General features: G+C 45.6%; 1 protein-coding gene across 4 annotated transcripts in view; it reads left to right on the top strand.

Moving 5' to 3' along the window:
• Positions 1-25,350, top strand: part of SMARCC1 (SWI/SNF related BAF chromatin remodeling complex subunit C1) — a 178,057-nt gene that overhangs the window by 148,186 nt on the left and 4,521 nt on the right. Inside the window, exon 28 of one of the 4 annotated variants that reach the window (XM_073334924.2) lies at positions 1,190-1,871. The exons of the other annotated variants lie outside the window; for them this stretch is intronic. Within the exon in view, the coding sequence (XP_073191025.1) occupies positions 1,190-1,290 (101 nt within the window). The 3' untranslated portion in view covers positions 1,291-1,871. Of the gene's footprint in view, positions 1-1,189; positions 1,872-25,350 lie in introns of those variants that run through there. 4 annotated transcript variants of the gene reach the window in all.

The following is a 25,350-nucleotide window of genomic DNA, read 5'->3' as shown; positions in this document are numbered from 1 at the left end:
CTCAGCGAATCTTTCCAGGTGACCATGCCTCCAGGCAGTCCCCAGTATGGAGCAATGGGAAGGTGCTGGACCTCATCAGTGTTTGGGGGGAGGAAGCTGCGCTTCAGCAGTAGGAGTTACTATATCTTCGGGCAAATATCAAGGGACATGATGGAAAGGGGCCATGACTGGGATACACTGTAGTGCAGGGTTAAAGTGAAGGAGTTGCAGAGTGCCTACCACAAAGCCCATGAGACAAACAGCCATTCCAGTGCTGCCCCTATGACCTGCTGTTTCTACGAAGAGCTGGACTTGATACTTGGGGGCGACCCCACCTCCACTCCGAGTACCACCATGGACACTTCAGGTCAACAGGCAGGAGGAGGAAGAGCAGCAAAGCGGAAGCGAGGGTGCTGAGGCAGAGGAAGACACCATGGAATCCCTAGATGCATGCAGCCAGGAGCTGTTCTCAAGCCAGGAGAAAGGTAGCCAGTCGTGGCGGCCAGTGCTTGGGGAAGGACAAACACCAGAGGAGGTTTCCAGTAAGCAGCTTTTATTTTGGGAAGGAAGTTATTCAGTGCGGGCTCTTGGGGCGAGGAGGGTTAGGGCTGTATGCATGCCTTGATGTGGAACAGGGCATTGATTTGCTCTCTCACACCGCGGTAATCGGCCTCAGTGACCTCTTCAGAGGTCTCATCCAGAACTTGGGCAATGCACTTGTGCAGGTTTCTCGGGAGAGCCACTGTGTTCCTTGTCCCAGTAAGGCTAACTTGTCCACACCACTGTGCCGTGGGGGGCGGGGGGACCATTGCTGCCCACAGGCAAGCTGCATATGGGCCAGGGTGGAATCCGCATTGCAATAGAAGACCCTCCCTTGCTTCCCAGGTCACCATCAGCAGCGAGAGATCTTCCAGGATGAACTCCTGTGGAAAATGTGGGGACAGTGTTCCGTATAGGGGGCCCCCTGCCACTGTTGGCTCTCCCCAAGGCGCACAAACCCAGAGGACAGTATAGCCATGAAACAATCAGTCACGCTTGACCCTGTGCTTACTCATCATTTTGGGGCTCCTGTGGGTTATGTGCGCTCGGTTTGGGACGGGCAAATTATGCTATTGTGTAGACGGTGCTTGCCCTTAAGTATGGGGGAATCGTTGCTCTGACTGGTGTGAACAATGCTGTCTCTGTTGAGTGTTGCATTTTGCCTTTACAGATGCAACCTTGAGACCTCAGCCGTCCATGTTATCATCGGCTGAAAGACTCCAAAGAATCAGAAACCCCATAGAAGCAAGGAACACATGTTGCATGAAGTAATGCAGTATTCAAGTAATGAAAATCTAAAGGTGCAGGAGTGGCAGGACAGTGAAAGGAGGATCCGCCAGCAGAATGAGGAGCTCCAGCGCAAAAGCGCAGTGCTCTGGCAGCAAAGCACGGATCGGCTGATAAGCATAATGGAGCACCAAGCGTATTCGATCCCGGCGCTCGTAGCCATGCAGGCAGAACACTACCATGCCCACCCCTCCCCCACCCTTGTCCCAAAACTCTTTCCCTTGTGCCCCCATGTCACCTCCAACCCACTTTCCCCAACATCCAGGTTGTTACCACCACCAGCTGCCTCCAACACCTGTAGCTTCACCACCCATACCTGAAGACTATGACCCTTACCCTCTGCACTTATCCCCCATCACCATGCAGTATAGCCATCCTGAAGTGCAGCACTCATGCACAGCACTCCAGACAGGAAGGCTGAGTATGACAACAGGACATATGCAAATCTGTACCGTTCCCCACCCCACCCGCTTGCCCTTTCTGTTTCCCAAGCAGTTGTGTTTTCTTTTCAATAAATGAATTTTCTTTTCAGTAAATGGATTTTATTGGCTTTGAAAAAATTCTTTCTTATTGCATAAAGTAAAAGATACCTTAGCCCAGGAAAGAAACAGGCACTACAAGTCAGCGTAGCAAACACAGATTCCTGCTGACATTGGAACCACTGCATTTCACTCCTGTACAGGGCACCAGACATTACTGGTGGCTTTCAGTCTCAAATTGCTCCCTCAAGGCATCCCTAATCCTTGCAGCCCCACTCTGGGCCCCTCTAATAGACCTGCTCTCTGGCTGTTCAGATTCACCCTCCAGGTGTTGAACTTCCGAGTTCCATGTCTGAGTGAATCTTTCACCCTTCCTTTCACAAATGTTATGGAAGATACAGCATGTGGATATAACTGTGGGGATGCTGTCATCGGCCAGGTCCAGCTTCCCATACAGAGAGCTCCAGCGGCCAAAAGCACACTCCACAGTCATTCTGCACTGGCTCAGCCTGTTGTTGAACTGCTTCTTGCTGCTGTCAAGGCTCCCTGTGTAGGGTTTCATGAGCCACGGCATTAAAGGGTAAGCGGGGTCTCCAAGGATCACAGTGGGCATTTCAACTTCCCCTACAGTGACCTTCTGGTCTGGGAAAAAAGTCCTGGCTTGCAGCTTCCTGAACAGGCCAATGTTCCGAAAGATGCTTGTGTCATGCACTTTTCCGGGCCAGCCTGCGTTAATGTCAGTGAAATGCCCATGGTGATCTACAAGCGCCTGGAGAACCATCAAGAAACACCCCTTCTGATTAACATACTCGGAGGCTAGGTGGGCTGGTGCCAGCATTGGAATATATGTGCCATCTGTTGCCCCTCTGCAGTTAGGGAAACCCATTTGTGCAAAGCCAGCCACAATGTCATGCACATTACCCAGAGTCATGGTTTTTCTGAGCAGGATGCGATTAATGGCCCTGCAGATTTGCATCAACACGATTCCAACGGTCGACTTCTCCACTCCAAATTGGTTAGCAACCAATCGGTAGCTGTCTGGAGTTGCCAGCTTCCAGATTGCAATCGCCACGCGCTTCTCCACCGGCAGGGCAGCTTTCAATCTCATGTCCTTGCGCTGCAGGATGGGGACGAGCTCCTCACACAGTCCCATGAAAGTGGCTTTTCTCATCCGAAAGTTCTGCAGCCACTGCTCATCATCCCAGACTTGCATGACAATGTGATCCCACCACTCAGTGCTTGTTTCCCGAGCCCAAAAGCGGCATTCCATGATGGTGAGCACGTCCATGAATGCCACAAGCAAACTCGTGTCATATGCATTACTCGAGTCGATATCGTTGGAGCCCTCACTGTCACTTTGGATCATAAGGATAACTCGACTGCCAAACGTGACATGCTGGCGAGACTCCTCAGCATACTTCTCAGCAGTTCGGGCTCCATTCCCACAGACCGAAAGGGAAGACAGAGTGCGCAGTACAAAAAATGTTGAAAGATGGCGCCAAATGTGGACAGAAGCAAAGGGAATGCTGGGATGCGAACCAATGTATCATGGGGTGTTGGGACAGGACCCAGAATGCCCCACAGCGCCCACCCCCTTCCCACAAGCCACAGCGCCAAAATGGGAAGAGGTGCTCTGTGGGACAGCTGCCCATAATGCACCGCTCCCAGTGCCACTGCAAGTGGCAAATGTGGCCACACCAGTGCGCTGTCAGTGTGGACAGACTGCAGCGCTTTCCCTTCTGCACTCTACGATGGCGGGTTTAACTCACAGAGCTCTACATCTGCAAGTATAACCATGCCCTAAGAGGAAGGTTGTTAACCCTGCTGTCCTGGAAAAATTCCAGGTTGGGTAATAGCACTCTGCCTCCCTTCCTCCCCAAACTCCCTTTGTGGTTTTCAGTTGATACAGTATTCTTCACTCCATTGTTAGTACTGGTAGTGTAGTCAGGATGACGGTGCTTTGTGTTAGGCATTGTGCACACAGGAAAATACAGCCCCTGTCCAGAGGAGTTTGCAGTCTAATTAGGTTAACTCCTGTGTTACTTTCCGCCCATGAGATTATTGCATTTCTGTGATGGGTGGAGTGCTATCTGCAAGTAGTTTATAAAGTGCTTTAGAATCCTTTGAGATGAGCGGCACTTCACTGAACAGGAAAACAGAGTGTACCCTGGAAGGGACTTTATGCTCATTGTTTTGGAACTAAGCCTCTCTGGAACTAAGCCTACACTGCAATTAGATGCCTGTTGCTGCCCAGGCCAGCTGGCTTGAGCTGAGGGGCTATTTAATTGCAGTGCAGATTTTCTGGCTCAGGCTGTAGCCCGAGCTCTGGGACCTCTCACCTGGCAGGGTTATAGAGCCTGTTCTCCAGCCCAAACCCAAATGTCTACCCTGAAATTAAACACCCTGTTAGCCTGAGCCCTGTGAGCACAAGTCAGCTGGCACAGGCCAGCCACAGGGTTTTAATAGCAGTGTATACATACCCTCTGTTTGCTCCGCCTGCCTTTTCCAATGCAGCCACTAAATGGAGGGCTAAAATCCAAATAAATAAGATTTTTCTAGTACTCTTCAGGAGCTTGGTATAAAACAGCTAGCAGACATTTAGATAAGAAGCTAATCTAATATCTTGAATGATATAGCTCAGTTGTGTCTCAAATGTGCTGCCATCAGGATGAGTAGCTGAGTTTCAGCCTGGAGGGACCCTCTTTCTATGCCTGAGGCAAGGGACTTCCCATCTAAATTTAATTATGGTGGTACTCATAAAGGATGCCTAAACTTTTATATAAAGCCTTGGGATTTGTTCATTAATGTGGTGTCTGAGAGAGACAGCCACTGCATGTTAGATTATTTGCCTTAATTGGGAATCTCCAGCCTGTATATCCCTTAGATCTTCTTGGCCCTATTTTAGAGTGCACAGATCCCTCCATTAAATACCATCAATCCTAAAAGAGTGGGTGGGACACAGTCTGTTTGTGAAATAAGACAGAAATCAACCCAGATCTGGGAGCCCTTCCGTTTGGGGTTTGGTAGGAGTTAAAAATATTTTTCCCAAGAGGCATGACCTTATCTTGGATCACTGTAAGCAAATGGGTGTATTAGACTTTACTAGAGTAATTGAAAATGATGGCTCCTTCATGAGCTTCATAGATATTTCTCATTAGAGAAAGGAGGGTTATCAGCTGATCAACAGTGAACTTTCTGGGGATCAAGGAATCATTCCAGGAAAAGATCTTCTGTCCCCTGTTGCATATGAAACTTCAAAATACCTTACATTTTATCATAGCATAGGTAGATCATAGTCATAATTAAACACTTAAAAAGGGCTTTAGTTTTTCCAAATGAAGTTCAAATACCTAGTCATCCCAACACCCTTGTGATGTAGATACATATATCCCTATTTTATAGCTGAGGAAACTCAAGACACAGAAATTACTTACCTAAAACCCATGCAGCAAGTCAATAGCAGAACCATTATTAAAAATGGGGCATTCTTGACATCCAATTCTGTGCTCAATCTAACAACACATGTCTCTGGGATGGATCCAGGTAACACTTTTATGATAGGAGGATTCTTGGTCCAGTTAAAAATAGTTTCTGCTTCCTGGGTATGAAGAAGGTAATAACTTTGAGCTCATTTTGACATCGCTTGGGGTTGTTTCACCTTTCCTTACATTATAAATTGATATCCTGGCCTTTTTTGATGTACCATTTAGCTGTAGATTGAGACAGCCCATACTGGGAAGAGGAATTGGGTGATGTATGTGTTTTCACCTGCATCTCCTTCCCCTCTCATGTATATATTTCCCTCCTTGGACACTCCTGTGACAGTAGTGAGATACAGAATATTTTGTCTCTGGGTCACCAATTCATATTTCAACCCAATCAGTAACAAAATTTGTTACCAACTAATTGCTGTTTTGGTGGCCTCTCTGAAATAAGTTAATGATTTTAAAATAATTATTGGCTAGATGTCTACTTCACCACAGTAGATGCTGATTAGCACTCAGGTAAACAATCTTAGCAAAGGTGCTGAAGATTGTACCGTCTCTGGAAATGAAATTCACCTGATACTTAGTGGCAGTCCCTCCTGGTCTGGGCTGAGGATGCACTGACAGGAGAGCAGTTTGGTGAAGCATGTGCTGTTGCTGCCAGGGTTGTAGAAAAAGAATTTTGGTCTCCAGGACTGAAAGTCCAGCCCTTTTACCCAACACACCCCTTTAAAGTGACTTTTTAAAAAGAGCAAACCACTTCCTTGCCTGTTGCTTGTGTAGGGCTGTCTAGTAATGCTGCTTGGCCTCCCCCACAGTGATCTATCCAAAGGAGTCTTTGAATCAGTGACAAGTATGGCAGTCTAATCTTCATTCTACAAAGACTCCATTGGAGAGTCCATTGGGTGGACTGTGACTTATAGAGAGTGTGACTCATTGTTTGCATTGGTGGAAGAGTCACGGAACAGTTTAACAGTGACAGAAACATCAGAAGTTGCGCTATCAAAATACATCTATACACGGAAGAAAAGCAGTGGGCCTGAATGGGAAAAATACTAGTGCAGCTATCCATTTGGAATTCCTTAGTTGGCTATATGATTGCCTGAGAAGTTTGTATGCTTTAACTGTGTGGACTTCAGTCTGTTTCCCAACAGCATTATTAAACAGACTTCACTTTTGGCTGCCCTCTTTCTCTTAGTAAAGATTAAAAAGTAATAACTTACAATCCATTAGACCATGACCAAAATGATACTTGGAGTGACCCTCAAGTGACTGGGGTGGGGTAATAAAGAGATGATTCCAAGCCAGATGATTGAAGTCTGTAAAACATTTATTAAGAGAAGGAAAAAATAACCCTGGCTTACAACCGCCTCAGATACTGAATTCGGTCAGAAAGGAGGATGGTAGCCCCTGAGGCTAGAGTGGGGATCCTTTTCTCACTATCCTGCCTCGGTGGAGCTCCCAGGCTAATGCTTTAAGTCTCTTATATAGCAGAATTACCCACAAGACCTCAGTTTCTTTTGGCTGCATATTGCCGCTCCTAGGACTCTTTACATTTCCCAAGGCCTAATTACAGCATTTGTCATTGTGGCTGATTGCATAATGGATCCAGATTCTGTCTGGATCAAGCTGGGGAAAGGAACCCTCTGCAGTTTTTGATCCAGGCTCATCTGGTAGGTTGCATTGACATGGGGCTGAAAAGGGGACATAAACTAAAGCTTTTCCATTTCAGAGTTTCATTAGTCCCCTTTCGTAACTTGAAAAAGCAGTAACCACAATGCACCACTTAGTAGCCTGGTTTCTCCTTCTGCACTGGAGAACAGTTAGAAAAAGAATGTTACATTGATTGAGAGGGTGCTTAACTCTCCTCTTCCTTTTTCCTATTTCCTCTATCCTCATCCACTAAATGTCTCAAACCTTTTTCCACGAAGCCTCAACAAACACTTCTACCAGATTCTACCATCAGCATGGTGTACTGCGTGTCTGTACTGGATGGAAATCTGCATGGGGCAGGAGGTATGTCTGTTTATGTCAGCGAAGGACTGGGCACGCTGCTGGCACTTAACCTGTATCAGGGGCTTCCTATCACATAAATGGGTTCTTTTCCAGAGGGTTGGAGAGGAAAAGGTAGTGTTCCATCCTCCTTCAGGAGCTCCGCTTTCAACAATCCTTAAATCAAAATATCCAAGGAATGGCAGGTTCTAGATCCTGACCTCTCCCCCCAGTCTGAGACAGTTCATCTGCAACACTTTTCCTGCGAATACCGGAGCCAGCTATCCGAAACTATGGTCCACAAATATAAAGCAGATAGATACAGATTTTCAGGGCTCTACATATTTGGCCATGAAGCCTCTTTTAGCCATGCAAGCAGAGCAAGGTAGGTCAGCTCTTCCACCTCTATCATCATTCCGTCTCTTGCAAACAAATGTTGGTGCAGCAGTGAGCAGTATTTTTCTCCCATCAATCCTCCCCATCTTCTTTCTAGGGAACAGTTTTTTCCTAGGCTTCGTTCCTGAAATGGGATCACCTGCCAGGTTTCTCCCCTCTGTTTGTTGAAGCAGACAAATGGCCAAGTGGTGCTCTATTTTTAAGGAGAACCTCTAAGAAGCTTCAGAAGAGGAGCTCTGCTGCAAATGTTCCAGTGGTGCAGCCTGCAGATCCTCCTGTTGCTAGGCAGTAAAAGGCTTAGAATATGGATGGCTTGTTGGAATTTGGCATTTCTTCCCCTTTCCCCCCCTTCAGAGACTTGGAGACACTGTCACAAGTGCTTGAGAACCGGTAGGTAGGTCAGTCTTCATTAATTGGGGAATTCTTTGACAGGAAGTCCAAAAATCCTTTTGAAGTCCCAGCCCAATCTTCCTTAAAGGGGAAAAGCTCTCTGATCCCCCTCCTTACTTTTTCAAGGGGATCTTGGAGTCCTTTGATTGAGCAGACTGATATTTTTTTCTGACTCTCCTTTCTCTCCAAAAGCAGGATCTGGGTTCTCTCAGGGGTGATCACCTTTGTTTCTTCTCTAATCACATATTGGACAGACAAGGGGCAGAGGGCCTCAAAGCCCTGCTTGTGGGCTAAGGGTCAGATTTTCAAAGGTATCTACATATCTGAAGATGCAGATAGGTATCTAACTTGCACTGAGATGAATGGGAGCTAGGCACCTAGCTGTTAGTGAAAATCCAGCCCTAAATCCCAAAAGGGAGACACCATCTAGGAAGAGGGAGCAATCTGCTGATGGAAACAAGTATGTTCCCTCCAAAAGGCAAAAGAAAAGCACAACAAAAGTCTAAGAATCATTCCAGATTCTCCTCCACTGGCTCTAGCTTCTCAGAAGATGTCAGGAACTCTCTCTTTTCCATTATGATCTCAAACTAGTGAACATGTTTTCTACCCGCTATGTTTGAGCTGTCTGACAGCCACCAGTGAGATCCATTAGTAAAAGAGTGCCAGCAAGCTAAGTCCAAAGGAAAATATTTTTCAGTGGGAGAGGAACTGGTCTGTGCAATTGTCACAGACCACCTTCCTGCCCATTCACAGACTGTTTTGATGAGTTCCCCACAGTGAAAATGCAAATCCCCCTGCTGTGGATAAAAGGGTCTCCCTGGTTTTCACTTTAAATTCCCTAAAAATATGCCACAACATCGAGGTGAATAATTGTATGATCAGTTATTAAAATTTTGCTTTGTATGTTCACACATCATCCAGAACCAGTTTTCTGTGATGTGGAGGTTGAAATTATTCCATGAATAATTTTGTTGTTGTCTGTAGCATGTTTGCAAGCATTTCATAGTGAGTGTCCAAAATTCAGAATTTGAGCTGTTTTTAACTGTGTCCACATTAGTCATACCAAATGTTTCATTTTCCGGACTGGCTTATTGTAACTCCGAGTCACTTTTCCTCTGCAAATATTCAGACTTTTGGATTCATAATTTTCTTCTTGCTAATATTCCCCAGTGTTCACTTAAGTTACTGTGTTCTGTTGAATGCTCCTGCCACTAAATTCATTGTCTAGGGTCACAGAAGGAGTGTAAACTGATATTGGTGGGAAATGCTTTGCAGAATTCTCCCAGTTACAACCTGATAGATAATTGTGTAATTATGGACTTGTTAATTTGTGTTAAAACTATAACTCTTTATAGTCATGTGAAGCCTGGCAGGGGACTATATTCTGTGTATTCTTGATTGCTTGGTATGTTTCCTGTTTTGACAGAATGACCAGCATTAATTCTACTTAAAGCCTGGCTTTAAAGTTCCTTTACTGTGGCTTTAATACTGCCTGGTGGTCTTAGCATATGTACAATGTGCCTCAAGTGGCACGTGACCATGATTCAGCACCGAATGTAGTCCACTGGTTCGACTATTAGCTTCCCCGAACCCAGCTAGGTACTAAGGGGGAGTGCGACGTGAACAAAGACTGTTAACACCACAGTAGGAAAGGGAAATTTTTGTGCATATGCATCTCTATTGCACTGTAAATAACCATTGAAACCCTTGCAAGTAGAATGCTTGGGTTCTTTCCACTAACAGGATGGTAGCTGCGCCATCTCATCTGTGAAAGCCTGACCATACAAAAAGCGTTATGTAGAATAGCAAATAACGGAGTCAGCCAAGGGGCAACAATTCCATTGAGGCTGTTATATGATGATTTAACTGCTTCACTTGTCCTGGCTTTTGGATGTCATCAAAGCCTCTCCCCTGAGTTTAAGCACTTCCTAACCCCGTACACATATATATTATTTAAGATGCGTAAATATTTTAAGGTAGCCAGTACAGCCCTGGGTAGTGATTGTCCTCATTCATGTAGATGGGTAAGCAGCTTGTCACTTCTCGCAAAAGAATCTTACCATGGATGTGAAATGTTACAGGAAAAACAATGGTGAGCCTCCCGCTGCTAGGGGTCCAGTCTGACGGAACCAGGAAAGCCCCACCACAGTGCACTTCGGTATTCAAGTTGGTGCTTGTATAATCAGCAAGTTGGTGCCTATATTCTACAGTGAATGAATTGTGCAAGAGGGAAGTGACAGAAATACAGTATGCAAGTGAAGCGGAAACTGCCTCCCTGGAGATTTGATGCTAAATCAGTTATTGTGGTTAATTATTCACAGTTCTTGGCTCTAGAATTCTGTCTGCTGCAGTGCGTTGGGGAGGACACGCTAAAGTAAGGACGTGTCTTGAAGATTGGTTAGCAATATGAGCTTCTGACTCCGCTTCTGAAAATCATTCATAATGGGGAGGAGGCATGTCTAGTGACACCACAAAATTTGTCCTGCAGTGAAGCCTGCAGGCAGCACCCTGACAGAATTTTCCTGCTCTCACCAGTCTAACAGAAATGTCATGAGCATCTCGAAAGTGATTTATTTGCTCAGGTGAGAGCATGATTTCATGCAGAATCATAATCTTCTGCTCAGCAAAAGAGCACTAGAGAAACTTCTAAGTGGAGAGTCACTGTTTCATCCCCTTTCAGAACTTGTGGCCCCAGGGGTTGGATTCTCCCTCCCTTAGCACTAAGAAAAGGAGTACTTGTGGCACCTTAGAGACTAACCAATTTATTTGAGCATAAGCTTTCGTGAGCTACAGCTCACTTCATCGGATGCATACCGTGGAAACTGCAGCAGACTTTATTTATACACAGAGAATATGAAACAGTACCTCCTCCCACCCCACTGTCCTGCTGGTAATAGCTTATCTAAAGTGATCATCAGGTGGGCCATTTCCAGCACAAATCCAGGTTTTCTCACCCTCCACCCCCCCACACACAAATTCACTCTCCTGCTGGTGATAGCCCATCCTATCACCAGCAGGAGAGTGAATTTGTGTGAGGGGGTGGAGGGTGAGAAAACCTGGATTTGTGCTGGAAATGGCCCACCTGATGATCACTTTAGATAAGCTATTACCAGCAGGACAGTGGGGTGGGAGGAGGTACTGTTTCATATTCTCTGTGTATAAATAAAGTCTGCTGCAGTTTCCACGGTATGCATCCGATGAAGTGAGCTGTAGCTCACGAAAGCTTATGCTCAAATAAATTGGTTAGTCTCTAAGGTGCCACAAGTACTCCTTTTTGCGAATACAGACTAACACGGCTGTTACTCTGAAACCTCCCTTAGCACTGATTGCATTAGCAGTTAACCATTTGTTTAAGGGGTGTGCTAATGGGAAGGAATTTGCAAGTGAATGTTTAGAAGACTACACAACTTTCTTTTTCTCTTCTGTTCCCCCCCTCCCCCCTAAAATAAAAACAGTGAAGCCTGTTTTAGGATCAAACGCCATAGCCCAGGGATCGGCAACTTTTGGCCTGCCAGGCTAAGCTCCTGGTGGGCCAGGCCAGTTTGTTTACCTGCTGCGTCCGCAGGTTTGGCTGATCACAGCTTCCACTGGCTGCGGTTTGCTGCTCCAGGCCAATGGGGGCGGCGGCCGGCACATCCCTCAGCCTGCGCCGCTTCCCACAGCCCCCATTGGCCTGGAGTGATCGGCCGAACCTGCCAACGCGGCAGGTAAACAAACTGGCCCAGCCCACTAAGGGGCTTACCCTGGCAGACCACATGCCAAAGGTTGAGATCCCTGTCGTAGCCCCTTAAATGACTGCTTTAATGGAGGTGGGACATCTAATAAAGACCTTGGGTAGTCCATTAAGGATGGCTTAATGTATAAGTTTCACTGTAACATGAATACATGTGTCATGCAGTACTAGTGAGAGTAACATTTCATTATGTACTAAACATATCTAAAATCTATAAACAAGTAAGGATTTTTCAGCAAGCTGAATCTCATTTTAGTGACTTTCAGTTTTATCATCTCAAGCGTCTACTGTTTTTAAGCTCTCTCCTTTATGTAGGTCACATTTTGACATTTTCTGTTTTAGCCTGTCTTTTTGAAGTTGTATCTTTCTCATTAAGTGAAAAGGAATATTATCTCTGTAGAAATAACATTTCATTTTGCCATGCTGACCATTGTGAAGCCCAATTGCTTAATCCAGGTTTAGCTAGGTACTGTTTGTTGAATGAACTCTTAGTGTGAGATAGAATGGAGATGTGATAAGATCATCTCTTGCAAGCATCATTAGCTGCCTGTAAAATAAAATTGCATGCATTCTGCTGCAATAAGGTAAGAAATAAAAAGCTAGCCTTGCCCTTAAACACACATACACAGAGCTTCTCCAGGCAGTGTTAAAGCCCCATCATATGGATGCTTTAAGGAAAACTGCAATACAACATAACATTCTAAATTTGCAAGGACAAAATTCACTTGAACTAATTGTAGCATTAACAGCGAGATACACAGTTGTCTTCTCGTCAGCAGTGTAGAGTAGGACTCAGGAAATAAACTCATGATACAAAATAAGCCTTTGCTTCCCTATATAAAATTTTGAGTTATATTCTCTTTAATAGTGGCTTAACTAGCTGTTAATATAACAATAAAACCCAAACCTTACTGCATCTCTGAAGGGCTCTGATTTTTCCATCCATCCAAGAAGCCCCTGTCTACACTAAAGCGAAGAACTTCATTTGAAACAGTTTCCATACTGTTTTTATAAATGTATTATGCTTTACTGTACATTACCTAGAATGGCCGTCTGTAGCATGAATTATTCTCAATGGTTTTAAGTAATGTTGGTTATTCTATAATGTGGACAGAGAAGCCTTGTTACGCAAAGCAAGGGCAGGGAAGGAAGAGGAGAGCCAGCCTATGCTTGGAGATTCTCATGCTTCAAGTGGGGGGGAAAGATAATACTTGAGAAAATCTGACAGGAGAAGATGGAAGAGCCCAGGTGCCCCTTACAGGACCATATCCTTGGTGGGTGGGGTCTGTTCTACGTCAGATGGTGGTCCCCAACTGGGCATCTTTCTCCTTTCCATCCCCATCTTTTTCCATGCAATACACAAGTCCATCTTGGCTTCATCTTTACTAGGCTCTCTCTTTTGGCGCTCAGACAGTGTCTGAATTTTGCTGTTTCTTCTTGCATAGTATGTCCAAGATCCTAATGTTCCTTTCTGTCAAAACTCTTATGCAAGCCCTGATCAGCTTGTGCCTTGGCTAATGTAATCTCCTTCATGCTTGCCTCACTGCCTGCAATCTCACCCCCCTCAACTCCATTCAAAATGTTGCGGTTAAAATAATCTTCCTTGTTCATCGCTTTCACTTCCTATTTCAATCCCTCCACTTGGTCCCCTTCTTTGTTCCATCAAACATAAGCTGCTTGCCCATACTTACAAAGCCCTCCACAGTTTACCCCCATTCTCTGTCTCTGCACTTCTTACTTTAGCACAAGGCTGGTTCCTATCTTCGCTCCACCAGCCTTAGTGGACTTATTCTCCACTTTTCTGGTGAAGTCCTCAGCCGCGTAGCCAGGTGGAGGGAACAGGAGGGGCGATCCAAAAAAAAGGCACCAGCCACTGCGACGCTTTTACTCACCCAGCGGCACTCCGGCAGCCGGCCCTCACTCACTCCGGGTGTCTTCGGTGGCACTGACGGTCCTGCCACCGAGGTGCCACCGAAGACCCGGAGCGCCGCTGGGTGAGTAAAAGCACCGCAGCGGGTGCCGCCTTTTTTTTGGATCGCTCCCCCCGTTCCCTCAACAGGGGAAAATTTAAAAGGTGCCAAGACATTGACAAGGCGCCGCTGCTGCCCCGCTCCCCCCCAGCTATGCTACTGAAAGTCCTCCTTTATCCCCTTTTAGGTGTGGTCTTGTATCAGAAGGTGGCTATGTAATCCTGGATGTGGTGGTTACCCAGCTCTTTGATACATTTTTTTGATAGGTTTTAGTGGTCATAAAAATAACTAAGCACTGGCTTGAGCCAGACGTGGTGTGAGCATGTTTCCACACAGATCTGCCAAAGTACTTCACTCCTGACCTTCCAAACCCCTGCTGTTCGGGGCCCTCCAGAGAAAAAAAAATCAACCCAGACTGTTGTGTTGTTTATGTGATGTGAATAAATTAGGGCTGTCAAGCGATTAAAAAAATTAATCACAATCGCGTGATTTGAAAAATGAATTGTGCGATTCATTGCACTGTTAAACAATAATAGAATACCATTTGTTTACATATTTTTGGATGTTTTCTACTTTTTCAAATATATTGATTTCACCTACACCGCAGAATACAAAGTGTACAGTTCTCACTTTATATTTTTAGTACAAATATTTGCACTGTAAAAAACAAAAGAAATTGTATTTTCAATTCACCTAATACAAGTACTCTAGTGCAATATCTTTATCATGACAGTTCAACTTACAATCATAGATTTATGTACAAAAAATAACTGTATTCAAAAATAAAACAATGTAAAACTTTAGAGCCACTCAGTCCTACTTCTTGTTCAGCTGGTCGCTTAGACAAACAAGCTTGTTTACATGTGCAGGAGATAATGCTGCCTGCTTCTTGTTCACAATGACACCTGAAAATAAGAACAGGCATTCGCATGGCACTGTTGCAGCTGATGTTGCAAGATATTTATATGCCAGATGTGCTAAAGATTCATATGTCCCTTCATGCGTCGTCCACCATTCCATGCGTCCATGCTGACGACAGGTTCTGCTTGATAACAATCCAAAGCAGTGCGGACCAGCACATGTTCATTTTCATAATCTGAGTCAGATGCCACCAACAGAAGGCTGATTTTCTTTTTTGGTGGTTCAGGTTTTGTAGTTTCCGCGTCAGTGTGTTGCTTTTTTAAGACTTCTGAAAGCCTGCTCCACACCTCGTCCCTCTCAGATTTTGGAAGGCACTTCAGAATCTTAAACCTTGGGTTGAGTGCTGTACCTATTTTCAGAAATCTCACATTGGTACATTCTTTGCGTTTTGTCAGATCTGCAGCGAAAGTGCTCTTAAAATGAACAACATGTGCTGAATCATCATCCAAGACTTCCATAACATGAAATATATGGCAGAATGCGGGTAAAACAGAGCTGGAGATGTACAATTCTCCCCAAGGAGTTCAGTCACAAATTTAATTAAAGCATTATTTTTTTAACGAGTGTTATCAGCATGGAAGCATGTCCTCTGGAATGGTAGCCGAAGGGACAAAGGAATATTTAGCATATCTGGCAAGTAAATACATTTCAATGCTGGCTCCAAAAGTCCCATGCAAGCACCTGTTCTCACTTTCTGGTGATATTGTAAATAAGAAGTGGGCAGCATTATCTCCTGTAAATATAAACAAACTTGTTTGTCTTAGCGATTGGCTGAATGAGAAGTAGGTCTGAGTGGACTTGTAGGCTCTAAAGTTTTGCATTATTTTGTTTTTGAGTGCAGTTATGTAACAAAAAAAATCTACATTTGTGCGTTGCATTTTCATGATGATTTGTTCCGGTGCTTAACTACAGTTAGGAAGTTTTTCTTAATGTCTAACCTAAATCTCCCTTGCTGCAATTTAAGCTCATTACTTCTTGGCCTGTCTTCACTGGTTAAAGAGAATAATTTATCACCTTCCTCTTTATAACAACCTTTTACATACTTGAAGAATGGTATCATGTCCCCGTCCCCCCCCCAGTCTTCTCTTCTCTAGACTAAACAAATCCAATGTTTTCAATCTTTCCTCGTAGGTCATGTTTTCTAGACCTTTAGTCATTCTCGTTGCTCTCCTCTGGACTTTCTCCAGTTTGTCCACATATTTCTTGAAGTGTGGTGCCCAGAACTGGAGAATACTCCAACTGAGGCCTTATCAGTGCTAAATAGAGTAGATTAATTGCTTCTCATGTCTGGCTTACAACATTCCTGCTAGTGCATCCCGGAATGCTGATCAGTTTTTTTGCAAGAGTATTACATTGTTAACTCATATTTAATTTGTGATCCACTCTAATCCCCAGATTCTTTTCTGCAGTACTCCTTCCTAGGCAGTCATTTCTCATTTTGTATTTGTGCAATTGATTGTTCCTTCCTAAATGTAGTACATTGTATTTGTCCTTATTGAATTTCATCCTCTTTACTTCAGACTATTGCTCTAGTTTGTCAAGATCATTTTGAATTCTAATCCTATCCAAATTGAATAGAGGAGTGTAAATTTGGTTGCAGGATGCTTTGAAGGAAATATTGTGGTTAGAAGTTAATTTCCTTGGGTGGTTCAGGTTAATGGACTGTTCTTCTGTCTAGATTGCTAAATAGAATAGGATTTTTCTTGTCTAAATTCTGTATTACTCTGACTCGCCTCAGAATTTTAATAGCTTGATATCAGCCAGATAAGCTCTCACATCTCCTGCAGCTCTGGGGAAAATCCTGACTCATGGTGCTGACCAACTGACCTCAGCTTATCTTGTGCCCTCATGTTTTCAAATGGGCTTTGCTGAAAGGCTGATCTGCATTTTCTCATGTGACAGTTAGTGGCTGAGTGATAAGAAGAAAGAACAACAGTGATCTTACATGCTGTTAAATTTGGCTGTGATGCACATAGACTGTCTTGCAAAAGGAAGAAAAGAGAATTGCTTCCCATCTTCCTGCCATATTCACCTGTTCGAAGCCACAAGCTGAAATTTCCTAGAGGCTAAACACTAACACACAATGACCCCTAGCAGCAGGAATTGCCTACGGGGTTAATCAGCTCTCTTCAGTTTTTGGTGTTTGTATGGAGAGGATCTGGAAAAGCAGGTAGGTCCTTGATGGTGAAAGAATGGGTGGTGGTCTCATTCTGGAGCCCCCTGCCACCAGATAGGACCTGTACTGATCTTATACATTTTGATTTACTTCTGATGCTAATATACCATGACTTTAAACCTCAGCCCCAGGCTGGTTGTAGCTTTCTCTCGCGCTGCCTATCGTGCCCTTGTTGCCTGTTCTTCGCCTCTGAGAGCGACCTGGACCAAAACAGATGTGTATGCCTGCTTAAATCCTCTGTTATCTGACTAGGGTAACTTTTTGTTGCTCTTGCTGTCTGCTTGCTACAAGGGGAAGGGAACGAGCCAAACTAGGTAACTTCTTTCTGAACTTGTTTGAGGGGAATCTGATTCCAGATATCTGCAGCTGTAAATAGTGTGCACTGTACTTGCCCACACAGTTCATATCTATGAAGGACCGCACCACATGTGTGCTCAGGGGTTTGGAAGGCTTCAGTGAATCGTGTGGCAAGTGTCTTCAGGAAGTCTGCCACCTCCAGTCTGCTCTTTAGATCCTTGACTGGAGAAGCAATTATTCGTTGCGATGGTCTTCCATATACACCTGTTTGCAATCACCAGAGTGGAAACTATTTTGCTGATGAGGAGCTGAAGGGGGAAGAGAGGATTCTCAAATCCCTACAGCTTTTCTGGTCGGCTGCTGCTGCTCTTTCATTTGTGCCGATGGAATGTCATAGATTAACATTACAGGACACTGACCAGAGGCTGTTCTCAGTGTGTGCATGGGTAGATTTAGATGTTTTTCTCCTCTTTTTGTGTAAATATCCCCCCCCAAAAAAACCGTAGTTTTTTCCTTATGTTTTTTTTAAAATCTGTTTGCTGCAGTTATGAGGAAAATTGGCATATGATTGGACAATTTCAGGCTTGTATGGAGTTGAAGGGTTATTAGAGCAGTTGGTCATTACGGTATTATGTTAACTTAATTTTCTTTTCTTCAAGGACTTCTGTGCATTCCCACTAATGGGCTTCAGCACCTCTGGCGCTGAGCTGTAGAAAGTGTGTAGGAAAGCTGGGTGCACTGGGGTGGTGGTAGGAGCACTCTCACCCAAAAATGATGTAATTGGCTTGATATAAGGAAGCACACTCCCCGTACACTTTAGTTCCACTGCCACAAGCTAATGGATCTACCTCTCCTGTATGCAAAGCTCGTTAGTCGTCTTTCTTCAAATAGTTAGGTTATTTGTGAGCATTGGCCTCCATTTCCCCCGAGACCATGTCTGGTCCTGAACCATGTAAGGAGTCAAAGGATACGTGACCTGTTCAGCCGTCTTTCCTGAAACAAATGCACACGTTCAGTGCCTTATGTGCCTGGGAGAAATGCATGTAATTTCCCAGTAAACAATCCACCATGCTTATACTCCTTGGGCAAGGAAGGACAGACTGCAAATGTATTTGGCATCAATAAGCCTCCAACCAGCTTGTCCTGATACTCCTGCAAGAGGTTTGCAGTCTGCTTCTGTGCTTTGAGGTCTTCTGTCATGTGACCTGAAACACACCTAAGCACTTTTGCCTCCTTTAATGTTGGGCTGAAGGTCCGCCTCCCTGAGCCCAATGCCTATAGTGTCTGAGCTTCTCATCTGTCACCACAATCGGACACCAGCTACACAATCTGCACTGATACCACAGTGATACTGGTTCCACTGTGTGCACCAAAGACACCTTTGGTGCCATTAGAATCAATGCCAGTCAATGCTGTAAGTGAAATGCAGGCTTCCAGATCTCTGCGTGAACCCTGCTCCAGGGCCCAAGAAGAGAAAGCATTCAAACTGGTGGCGGGAGTCAAAGGAGAAAGAGGCATCATTCTCATTCTCCACCAGTGACCCGTGTTTCCTGATATCAGCTTCCACGCACACCTCTCCTTAGCTGGAGGCTTCGTTGCTGAGCTCTATAGATCCATCCCTGGCGTCCATGTACCACCTCTGTTGACTGTTACCACTCTCATTTGGGGACTCCAGTCAAATCTGTTGTCTATGCCTCTGCTGCTTGACTCTGTGTAGCAGTATTCACCACCAGTTTCAATCCTGAACCTTCTAGAGGAACTCAGGTTCTCCTTGGAACCACCTTTGCAAATTCTGCTGTTCCAGAAGCCCAGTTGGCTTCCTTCATCTAAGACTCTGTTGGCACGGAAAGACGTTCTGCAGAGCCCTCTTCAGTTACTCACGTGGCCCTACATTCAGGCCATGAAGACACTCTTAGATGCTGCCAGACCCAGCACGTCACTGTCGGCTGCTCCGGTACTAACACTGACGCCCTCCTGGTACTGGAGGCACTGCACCATGTAGAAAGTTGTCCTGGCACCAAACCTCCCCCAGTGCTGTTGTCTTCGAGAATGCCTGTGTTCCAGTCCATGCAGATACTATCGGCCCAACCCTCTCAGGAAGAGTGGCAAGTATATGATTGTCAAGAAGCTCCCTCAGATTAAATGAACTGTGGCATGCTATTCGTGCCCATTTTGAACAAAAAATGAAGGTACCTCGCTGCCTGAAGGCAAGTTTGGGGCTTCCTCTGTATCTCTTCCAGGTGATCAAAAACAATTTTGGGAGCTAACAGACAGTGGCCAACACTCTCCAACTACCGATGGGTTTCAGCATCTGATTCATTTAATCCTCTTTGACATTACAGAATTGCAGACAGAGTCCTTCCAGGAGTTCCTAACCCAGTGAAGAACACTTGGCTATCCCACTGCATTCTCCCTGCCTGTTACTAAGAAAGCTAGTAGAATGTACCTTGTGTACCCTCAGAAAGTCATCAATATTTGTTTCAGCATCCATCTGCCAATTTCATGCCAATCTTTGCAGTTCAGGAAAGATTTAAAGGAAAAAGAGCATCCCTATCTCCTCCCTCAGATAGGGAAGGACGTAGGTTGGATGTGGTTGGAAGAAAGATACTCCTTCACCTTGTGAGTTTCCACAGACTGCCAGACTGCTGTGCCACAATACAGCTACACCTAATGGGATTCTGTCAATCCCATCTGGGCTTGTTACCAGAGGAACAAGGAGAAGATGCAAAGAGCTTGGTTGCTGGGGGGAGGACAGCAGCCAGTCATGCTCTGCAGGCAACTTTTGACACCTGAGATGCTGTGGCCACTGGGATAGCCATAAGGAGATACTCATGGTTGCAAACATCTGGATTTGATCCAGCTTTTTGGAAGTTAATCAAAGATTTGCCCTTTGAGGGCTCTGACCTCTTTAGTGCATCTTGTGCTGAATTGTGGGAACTGTATAAAAGAGCTGTGCCCGCTGGAGGGTGCTGGAGAGCACGTGCTAGTTTGACATCACTGGGTCTGGCTAGATAAGGGAATGCACCACACCACCCACCCTGTAGAGTCCTCCAACAGAAAGGACTCCAAGTCAGAGGAAGGTGGATGGATAGTGTGAGTGCACAGAGCAACTCTTGAACAATGTAACCCCTCTTCTTCAAGTGCCTCTGTGCATTCCCACTGACAGGAGATTAGCAAGTAGCGCCCCCAGGAGAGGACAGTGGTGGCAGAGGAGTTTGAGGTGAAAATGAACTGTAGCATTTCTTTACCGAATCAAGCATCAAAACGTGATGCCAAGTCCAACAAATAGCGTGTAGAGAAAAGTATGAACCCAACTCCATGCTGCTGCTTTGCAGATCTCTACCAGGGGAATCTGTCAGACAAACTACGAAGATAGATGTGGTGCAAGTGGTGTGTGTCTTTAACCCCGTGGGTGCTGACTCCCTGGCTAAGGAGTAGCCACGTTCAGTACATCTCGTAATCCAGTGGGAAAGTCTTCTTACTAATAGGTTGCCCTCTATCCCTCCCTGTAAGCCATAAAGAGTTTTACTCCTAAAGGGTTTGGACCTTTCTGAATAACATACAGCTCTTAACAACATCCCGTGAGTGCAAACAGCATTCCCCTGGGTAACCATGGGGCTGGGGATGAAAATGGGGAAGGAGATGCACTGTGACAGGTGAAGATCTGAGACAACCTTACGTGTAAAACTAGGGTGAAGCTCCCTAACACCTTTCTGTGTAATACCATGCAAGGCGGAGCGGCCATCAAGGCACTAAGGTTACTTGCCCTTCTAGCAGAAGGGATGACTGTTAAGAATGCTGTTTTGATAGACAGGTGTTCTCTGGGTGCCTGAGTAAGGGGCTCAGAGGCCCATAAACATGGGAAGATAGATCCCAGGTAGGTGGAGGTTCTCTCTCAGCGGGGTAGGCATTAGTCAATCCCGTAAGGAAACATGAAATGTAGGGTGAGAAAATATAGACTTAATTTCTGATCAAGGTGTTGTAAGCAGAGAGAGCTGCTAAATGAGACTTGAGGGAAGTTACCACTAGCCTTGAGGGTTCAAGCGCAGCAGATATTCTATGATGGCAGCGATATCTGCCTGTGACATTAGTCCTCTCCCAGTCGTCATTGTTCTTTGAGTGCTTGCTCATATCCGTTCCATGCTAGGTGTGTGCATGCCGCATGCACTGTTGCTGGAGATTTTTCCCTTAGTGGTATTTGTTGGGCCAGCTCGAGCACCCTCTGGAGCTGCACGCTTATGTGCTGGTATAAGGGGTGCCACTGGCCCCGCACCCTCTGTTCCTTCTTACCAGCCAGGATAGATGCTGGGACGACCCTTTCTTGCTCTGAGAAGGCTTCTTCCAACTGGTTTTGAACTCTTTCTTCATTCATAGTGTTAATAGTTCAGTGTGTATAGTTTTTGCAAGTAGCGATACTATATATAATTCCTTTCATGCAGGGACTTTTTGCCCCAGGGGCCGGGCATGTCCCAGTCCCCAGTCTTCAAGCCTTGTGCCTCCACTGACACCAGGAAGCCACCGCGGTCCCAGCGGACTGACAGTACCATCAACCCCAGAGGCTTTTCAGGCAGCGAGGGGCCTTCTCTCTCTCCCGCTTCCTCCAACCCCAAAGGGTCACCAACCAGCTCTCAGAGTAGCAGCCGTGTTAGTCTGTATCCGCAAAAAGAAAAGGAGTACTTGTGGCACCTTAGAGACTAACCAATTTATTTGAGCATAAGCTTTCGTGAGCTACAGCTCACTTCATCGGATGCATGCAGTGGAAAATACAGTGGGGAGATTTTTATACACAGAGAACATGAAACAATGGCTGTTACCAACAAGAGTGATCAGGTAAGGTGAGCTATTACCAGCAGGAGAGCGGAGGCGGAGGGAGAGGAAACCTTTTGTGGTGATAATCAAGGTGGGCCATTTCCAGCAGTTGACAGGAATGGGGGGGGGGAATAAACATGGGGAAATAGTTTTACTTTGTGTAATGACACATCCACTCCCAGTCTTTATTCAAGCCTAAGTTAATTGTATCCAGTTTGCAAATTAATTCCAATTCAGCAGTCTCTCATTGGAGTCTGTTTTTGAAGTTTTTTTTGTTGAAGAATTGCCACTTTTAGGTCTGTAATCGAGTGACCAAAGAGATTAAAGTGTTCTCCAACTGGTTTTTGAATATTATAATTCTTGATGTCTGATTTGTGTCCATTTATTCTTCTACGTAGACACTGTCCAGTTTGGCCAATGTACATGGTAGAGGGGCATTGCTGGCACATGTCGTCATATATCACATTGGGAGATGTGCAGGTGATGATGATTTCAGGGCCCATCAGGGCCTTCTGAAGTGGGTCACTTCGAATTGGGGGTTGGAGATAGAGGAGCTCAGAGACATCACACATCGTCATTGATATCCTAGCTCAGCAGCTCTATCTCTGATAGTGTGGCTGATGTGATTAAGCCCTATGATGGTGTTCCTTGAGTAGATATGTGGACAGAATTGGCAATGGGCTTTGTTGCAAGGATAGGTTCCTGGGTTAGTGGTTCTGTGGTGTGGTGTGTGGTTGCTGGTGAGTATTTGCTTCAGGTTGGGGGGCTGTCTGTAAGCAAGGTCTGGCCTGTCTCCCAAGATCTGTGAGTGTGATGGGTCGTCCTTCAGGATAGGTTGTAGATCCTTGATGATGTGTTGGAGAGGTTTTAGTTGGGGGCTGAAGGTGTTGGCTAGTGGCGTTCTGTTATTTTCTTTGTTGGGCCTGTCCTGTAGTAGGTGACTTCTGGGTACTATTCTGGCTCTTTCAGTCTGTTTCTTCACTTCAGCAGGTGGGTATTGTAGTTGTAAGAATGCTTGATAGAGATCTTGTAGGTGTTTGTCTCTGTCTCACCTTACACACTGTAACAAGAGTGATCAGGTATGATAACACCCATTGTTTCGTGTTCTCTGTGTATATAAATCTCCCCACTGTATTTTCCACTGCATGCATCCGATGAAGTGAGCTGTAGCTCACGAAAGCTTATGCTCAAATAGATTTGTTAGTCTCTAAAGTGCCATAAGTACTCCTTTTCTTTCAACCAGCTCTAGCACCAGAAGCTGGAGGGAACAGGGTGCGTTGGGTGCTTTCCCAGCACTATCCAGGGGCAAGCCACCTGATCCCAGCATCCCAATCCCTGGAACCCCAGCACAGTATGGAGGCAGAAGCGGGTACTGCTCCAACATGGTTGCCGAGAGAGGAATCCTTTTCGGAATCCAAAGGGGAACTGTATGTACCACCGAAAGCCCACCATCAATACCCAACCTACGCTCCACCAGGCTTTAGTACCAGGCTCCCGGCAGGCACCTGACCAACAGGTCACTGGCCAATGCAGTGGCCCTACTGGAATCCCTGCTGGTTTCCTCCATACAGGAGCCTCCCACCACTCCTACTCGGTGGCCTCCAGGACACGGGCTACTGCTCCTTCCCGTTAGGCACTGAATCCCGACTTCAGCACCGACCCTGGTACTGAAGTCCAGGAGATGCCTCCAGTGGAGCCCCTTCTCTGGTGTAAGCCGCCTCCTCATCCTCCCCAGATGAGGCTGTTGCAGGTCCCAGCAGCCTACTTCCCTAGGATGATTTCAGGGCCCATCAGGGCCTTCTGAAGTGGGTCACTTCGAATTGGGGGTTGGAGATAGAGGAGCTCAGAGACATCACACATCGTCATTGATATCCTAGCTCAGTAGCTCTATCCAAGGCAGTGATGGGACCAGACAAGGCCCTATGGCAAACTCCTCCTCCGGCCCCCACTTCAGAGAGGACAGAGAAAAAGTATTGTATGCCAACAAGTGGATTCGACTACCTGTACACACACACACACTCTCTCTCTCTCTTTCTCTCTCTCATATTCTCACACCCACACTCCCTCTGATGGTGTCTGCAGCAAATGAAAGTGACAGGCAGGGCCAGTCAAGTGCTATCCAAAAACAAAAAGATGCTAAAGAACTGGACCTTTTTGGAAGAAAGGTTTATTCCATAGGTAGCCTCCAGCTGTGTATCGCCAATCAGCAAGCTTTGCTGGGGAGATGCGATTTTAATCCATGGGACTCGCTGGCTATATTTAAGGACTTCCTGCCCCAAGATGCAAGACAGGAGTTCACTGCCCTCTTAGAGGAGAGTAAGAATGTGGCCAGGACTGCTCTACAGGCAGCTTCTGATGCTGCCAATTCACCAACCCAGACAATGACCTCCACAGTCACCATCAGGTGCTGTTCCTGACTCCTGTCCTCTGGCTTTCCCCACAAGGTCCAAGAAGACCTCCCATTTGAAGGCTCCTCCGTTTTCTTGGAGCAGATGGACATGAGACATCATGGACTGAAGGACTTGAGGCTGCTCTATTAGCAGTGGCGAATTACAGTTTTGTGGGGCCCTGGGCCAGAGCAAGTGGGAGCCCCTCCCTACCCCTTCCACCTGCAGTCCTCCCCCTCCCCCCACCAGCACTTCTGCAGGGTCGGGGCACAGGAGCTTGCCCAGCTCCAGCTGCCCGGCACTCCTGCCAGGGAGCGGTGTCAGGGCACAGGGGCTCCCCCCAGTTGGCCAGGTTCAGAACAGCCCAAACTCTATTGTAGGTGAGAATGTGTGTAATTTACGAGGAGTTGGCTCCTCTGGGCTGTTAGGCTTGCAAAAGGGTCCAGTTGCCTGAAAAGCTACAGTGATGCTGTCCATGGTGCTGACTTTCTTTATAAGTCCATATTACATTATACATTTCTTAAGAATAAAGTTTGAAGGATGCTAAATGAGTAATAGATGCTAATAAAACTGTTAGTTCATTTAAGTATCTCATCCAGTAACCGGACTTCAGCAGGCATTACAGACGTATGTATCTTTGTGCCTAGTTACTGACTTTCAGTCCTAAATACAGACCTGTGAATTTCCTAGGTTTTTAAATTCCATCATGGTCTTCATGCTGTTTATACATGTGCTTGGTTGTTTAAGAAGGTGGGTTGGGGCTATGTTTAAGAGATTCTATAATCAGACATTTTATTTTACATAATTATCTGGTGTCTGGGATGGAAGGGATCTTTTAAAATAATCCTTCCTTAGGTTTGTAAATAGCTACAATCCATGGCTAGTGGCTGCTTCCCTAACTAAAGTACTGCAAATACAAAATGTGTGTGCATTGAATCCTGCAGAAGTAAATGTAATGGATTATGGACCCCTCTCTCTTCAAATGGGGTTTTAAAATCCAGTCGATGAGT

The sequence above is a fragment of the Lepidochelys kempii genome, chromosome 2 (genome assembly GCF_965140285.1).
Source record: "Lepidochelys kempii isolate rLepKem1 chromosome 2, rLepKem1.hap1, whole genome shotgun sequence".
NCBI classification, from domain to species: Eukaryota; Metazoa; Chordata; order Testudines; family Cheloniidae; genus Lepidochelys; species Lepidochelys kempii.
Note: the sequence above shows the minus strand (reverse complement) of the source record. Positions and strands in the feature narration are given on the sequence as shown.